The 6,000-nt window shown below is 47.1% G+C and overlaps 1 protein-coding gene across 1 annotated transcript in view; it reads left to right on the forward strand.

The window, feature by feature from the left end:
• Positions 1–3,929, forward strand: part of TMC3 (transmembrane channel like 3) — a 40,755-nt gene extending 36,826 nt beyond the window's left edge. Inside the window, exons 21-22 of the mRNA XM_032175575.2 lie at positions 1,379–1,634; positions 3,086–3,929. Of these exons, the coding sequence (XP_032031466.1) occupies positions 1,379–1,634; positions 3,086–3,929 (1,100 nt within the window). The remainder of the gene's footprint in view (positions 1–1,378; positions 1,635–3,085) is intronic.
• The last annotated feature ends 2,071 nt before the right edge of the window (positions 3,930–6,000 follow it).

Here is a 6,000-nt window from a genome sequence, read left to right on the forward strand (position 1 = left end):
ACCTCATGATCCAACCACCTTGGCCTCCCAAAGTGCTGGGGTTACAGGTGTGAGCCACTGCGCCTGTCCTAATATTTTTTTTTTAATGCAGAGATCTGCTGTCTCAGTTAGTGGGCATTTAAAAATACAGCCATTCAAAGTAGTTTGCAGTATACTACCAATAAAAATTCCTGATAACCTGTGTTTTTTCATCAGTAACTACGCACAATAAAATAAAATCCAGGAGTGTAAATGTTGTTTTAAATCTTCAATTTTTATATCATATCCAGGCCCATGAATAATCCCAAAACATGTGTAAAATCAGAAGGAAGTATCGAAGTAGGAGAGGAAAAGCAGCACATTCATGTGGATGAAAGCCCGAAGAATCTCTTTGTCTGGGTCACTTTTGCATACTTCCTCTCCGTGGCCCATCTCTTCCTTGCAATGTTCCCTCCCAGGTCCCTTCCCTGAGCCTCCTTAGGTTCTGTCCTGTCCCTGCAGAGCAGGGAGAATGGAAGCATGTGGCGTGGAAGTCTGCTGTGGCCTGAAGGGAAGAAAGTGGGCAAGGGCAGCTCGAAGGAGATGGATCTGTTTCTCAGGACCACTAACACAGTGCTGTGAGCCAGAAGGCTCATCAGGCACCATTAACATGGCACAGCCTACATGAATGAGAATGGGACCCAGAAGGGCTCTAGGGGCTAGCTCTCACAGCTGTTGCAATACTTCACTAATTGGAAGGGACCTATTCCTCTCCAGAAAAATGCCTGAGCAAGAGCTCTAAGGCCTAAGGATTATGCTTGCTTGCTCCATCAGCTTTTCAGAGAGAAGCCTACAATTGATAATGATCACTGAAAGTGGCTGTGGCTCACGCCATAAAATGCCTCTGTAATTGTCATCGCTTATTTGCCAATTAAGCATAATTAAATTTAGTTCAGGTCACTTTCAAAAGCCAGAATCCACATAGACTGTTTCAGGATAACAATAGCATTGTCCAATGTTCATTTTCCAGCTCAAGACCACATCTTTTTTCAGAATGCATGTGAACTGTTTCCAAAGAATCATAATTGTTGTGTAAGCTTTATTATCTCCATTGAATAGATAAGGAACTGGAGGCCCAAAGCTGTTAAGTACTTGCTTTGCCTCATGGGAGCATCAGATGGAGCACTGTAAAGCCTTGTGTTCGCTTGATTCCTCCTACACTCCCAGCTCCAACTTTCAGGGATAAAATCATTTGAAATACAGAATGTTTGTTGCCCACTGGTTAGGTGTATTTGTAAGTGCACTCAATTGTTTGTGGACCAACTCTTGGATGTCATAAAACTCTTGCAACTCAACTCATCTGAAGGTGTCACCTGCTCAGTGACACTTGTCTTCTCACAACACCTCCCTCTCCTTGCAGCCCGAATCCAGACCCAGGAAGAAAGCACCAAGAAGCTTCCAAACGACAGTGATCTTACCAGCCAGCTGTCCTCAGCGCACTCGGGCACACCCCAAAACAACGGCAACGTGGCCCATTTTGACTCAGGGAGCAGCAAGAGTGGCAGGATAGAGACAGTCGCACAGTCCATGCCCCAGAGCCCCAGGCCAGGGGACAGGGCTCCTAGCTCACCTCTCCCTGGAGTCTCCAAATCCAGGCAAGAGCATGAAACTAACAGGTGAGGCTCCACTGCAGCACAGATTAAAACCTGGAATGTGAGAGATTTGAAGGCCTCAGCAGCTTCAGGAGACCAAGGCCATTAAATTCTAATTCTCCCAGAAGGCATGGGTCAGGAGACTGTGACAGCTGGTACTGAGAAGAAATGGAGGCGGGGTGGGGGTGTCAAAGTTTATCAAACAGGACAAATTTTTCCTTCTAGGTTATCTGCCATTTAACTTGTAAGCAAACCTTCCAGCCAACCTAGGATAAACATTTGTCTAGGCTAAGAAAATAACTTTATTTTTTAGTTCCACACTGGCCATATTATTGGCAAGATCTTCCAAATTTTAGCCCTAGTCTGGTCAAGTTATTGGCAAGACCATTTATGCATTACATGTGGTCAAAGAAAGCAGTAGATCCCTTCTTTAATGGAGGTAGGACCCCGGGAAAGATGAAGGGGATAGAACTGCAGTGGCCCAAACTCATATGCAGAATTATATTTGATCTCAATGTAGCACAGCAAAAGCAATATAGATAAAATACAGGCGCTCTCTTTTTTAAAGATAATGACTAAGTTAGCAAAGAACTTGAAGTCTTGTTATATAAGGAGCTGTCTGCATGTCTCTGTGGGGTCTTGACAAGGAGAAAGGGTTCAAACACTCCTTGGGAGGCCACTAGGGGTCAAACTACAGCCACCATACAGATTCAAGCCTTTATCAGGAAAAACTTTTTTTTTTTTTTTGAGACAAGAGTTTCGCTCTTGTCACCCAGGCTAGAGTGCAGTGGTGCAATCTCGTCCCCCTGCAACCTCCACCTCCCAGGTTCAAGCAATTATCCTGCCTCAGCCTCCCGAGTAGCTGGGATTACAGGCACCTGCCATCACACCTGGCTTTTTTTTGTATTTTCAATAGAGACCGGGTTTCACCATGTTGGCCAGGCTGGTTTCAAACTCCTGACCTTAAGTGATCCACCTGCCTTGGCCTCCCAAAGTTCTGGGATTACAAGTGTGAACCACTGTACCTGGCCAGGGAAGAACTATTTAATATGTACAACTCCCCTCCACCCACCAGTGGAAATTCAGAGAAGTGCTTGAGAAGTCAGACAGCTGCTTAGCAGAAAGGATGAGAAACTGTGTTCCTAACATGTGCTTCACAGACACTAGTCCCACTATGTGCCTCTTGACACAAAGAGGGCTCTGTGATGAAATACACTAGCACAACACCCCTTGCTCTGCACTCTTCATGGAGACTCACGTGTACATCACTGATTTAGGGTTCTGAAAATTCCAGCAGTAAACTGTTTAGCCCAGTCCCCCAAATGTCTCTGTGCACACAATCCACAGAACACCCATTAAACAGTTGGAACCAGCCTCAGTGAAAATGCTCCGAGAACTGCTCACAGCTCAGTCCTCAGGTGTGGGGGCTCTGAGACCACCAAGGCCACAGCTACTTAACTGCCCCTGTCTTACAGGTATCTGCATGGTCTGTGTGCAAGCACCAGTGACCTTCACAGGAACAGATCGCGCACACCTATGACATTTACAACGCACATCGAAGATGTACACTCAGAACCTCTTTTCCGAAAAGACTTTCAGCAAATCAACCCTTCTCACCGTGGACCACAGGCCTCGACTTTGCTGGCACAGGGTCCCAGGCCCCACACCCCCAGATACTATGTCATTAATGAACGTGACTCTTACAAGAAAAAACATCTAAATGTCTGGCCAGAAAGACATTTCAAGATAGATGCTTCAGGTGACATTGTGGAGCTGTACCCCAGGAACGTGCGACAATATGCATCCCGCGTCCCCCGCCAGCCTCCCTCCCCACAGCTGAGTGAAGAAGAGGAGGAGACGCCAAGGAGAGATTGGATCAAACGGTCTCTTCCCCCACGCTCCCTGATAGACCTCCGTCGGGCTCCTCATTTTTATATTGGGGAGAGGTCTGAAAGTCAGACCCTGGCTCCCGAGCCCCAGGGGAGGGTGCACTACAAGTCATGGAATGAAGATTTTGAGGGTCACCTTGAGAGGCCAGCCTGTGTGCCCAAAAAGCCACGATCCCGGAATTTCCGATACCCACAGCCCCCTCTGAAGCCCAGAGGGAAGCCCAGGTTCGAGCCATCCCTCACGGAATCTGACTCCGTGTCGGCAGCATCCAGCAGTGACCAGCAGAACAGCAGCACTGACCAGTACCTGCAGGTCACCCAGAGCCAGGGCAGGTTCCCGAGGTCCGTGGACCAGCCCAGCAGGAGGAAGGCCAAGTCAGGGCAGGAGCTGACCGTGGATCTGGATGACTTGATTTGTTCAAATGTCTAGGCTTCCTCCAGTATCCCGTTCCTAGAGGTCAGGCCCCTGTTGGAGTGCTAGGCCAGCACATGGCATCTCCCTTTCTGGAAAAAGAGGTGAACACGTGTGTTAGAGACCTGAGGGGCATGGCCAGCGGCTGCTAGCTGAGGCCCTGAGGCTGACAGGGCTACAGATACCTATTTTACAGCTACTGTTAGCCAAATGTATCCGAGTTAGGTGGCACCAAAGTATGTCACCAGCAGTGAATCATCACGGGTCTGCAGCAACCTCAATACTTGCCTCCTCAGAAGAAAGAATTTGGCAGAGGGGCTCAAGACAGAAGGAGAGACTGAGGCAAGTTTAGAGCAGGCATGAAAGTTTACTGAAAAGCTTTAGAGCAGGAATGAAAGAACGTAAAATATACTTAGTAGAGGACCAAGCAGGCGACTTGAGAGATCGAGTGCACTGTTTGACCTTTGACTTGGGGTTTTACACGTTGGCATGCTTCCGGGGTCTTGCGCTACTTCTCCCCACGATTCTTCCCATTCTTCCCTTGGGGTGGGCTGTCCGCATGCGCAGTAGTGGCCTGCTAGCGCTTGGGAGGGGAGCATGCGCAGTGTGTTTACTAGCGTTGTGCACATGCTCACTCGAGGTTCTTCCCTTACCAGCGGAATGCTCCAGTTTGTCTCTTAGTGCGCATGTTTGAGCCCACTCGCCCAACTCCTGACCTTTTATGGGGAAGCTGCTGATCACCAGTTTCAGATTTTTTCTATCTATTGGTGAGACTGTCGTTCCCTGGTGCCAGCTGTGACCAATTATTATTTTAGAGAGACAATTAACAGCCACCTGACCATCACCTGATGGTCGCCTGACATTCCTGGGGGTTGTGTTGAAGAAGGAATGCATGAATTTTACAAGTATAATCAAAGACAACCAAAAATTTTTACTTTTTCCTTCAAAAACTAAGTGTAGTGTAGCTCCCCCGTAGTCTAAGTTAAAGAAGAATACTAACTGCCTGTTTTTCCTTCTGTGCTCAACGAGCCTTATCTGTACTTGCTAGTTACACATTCCTTGACGCTCAGCGAGTTCCTGCTTCACCAGCCTAGCGCAGCTGCAAAGTTACAAGGTTGATGCAGAAACATGGTTTCCCAGGGATGTGGAACATGTAGTATAGATAAATGTAAAAGACTGATCAACTGCCTTTGCTCTCGCTTCTGTAAGTACGCTTCCTGCCTCACGTAACTCCTGGCCACTGACTGCTTAAAAGGTGGCTGCCTTCTTTGTCCAGGGTTCAGACTTTCCTGGACGCTAGTCCTACTGAGCCAGGTGATCACCTTTTAATAAAGACCTTTCCCGAACTCACTCTGTTCAGTGTCTCCCATCTTTGATTGTCCCACAACATTTCGTTTGCAGGAGCCCCCACTGTCTGCTCATGTCTGACTGGCTACTCACTGTAACACTACCACACATGAGCGGATTGTTTCCGTGGGGCTCTTTGGATCCAGAAGAACATCAGGCCATCATTTCAATGAAACTCAGTGCTTTGCCTCCTTTTGGGTTGACCACAAATCATAAGCAAGCCAGAGATATCTATCTCATCCTGCCTGCTGAAGCCTCACCTGAGATATTGGAATGATACAAGCGAACTGTTTGTATTGCAATGCTGTCTTTCAACAGACAAAAGTCATCTTCTCTAATAAGAACCGCAAATCAGATGGCCATCCTTAAAGATAACACAATGCTTAGTTTGTATGAATGATCAGTTTAGTAATGACAAGAGTAACTAACATTTATTGAGAACTTATTTTACTCTGCTAACTGGGCAGTATATCTGTATTAATGAGTCAGGACACTTAGATTGGAAGTAATCCATGATTTATCCCTAAGGTTTGCTGGTTTGCTTAACTGGGAAGGATGGGAATCAAGCTAGCCTCAGGCCCAACTGGAAACAGGGCATTAAAGCATCCTCAGGAATCTCTTTTCACCTCTCTGCTCTATTTCTATGTTTGTTGACCTCATTTTCTCCTACTGGCAACAGGCTTCCTCCCTGTAGTCAATGGAGAAGGAAATCACAGCCACAGAAAATGCCAGGTTTACACCA

The sequence above is a fragment of the Hylobates moloch genome, unplaced genomic scaffold (assembly GCF_009828535.3).
Source record: "Hylobates moloch isolate HMO894 unplaced genomic scaffold, HMol_V3 SCAFFOLD_14, whole genome shotgun sequence".
Classification (NCBI taxonomy): Eukaryota; Metazoa; Chordata; class Mammalia; order Primates; family Hylobatidae; genus Hylobates; species Hylobates moloch.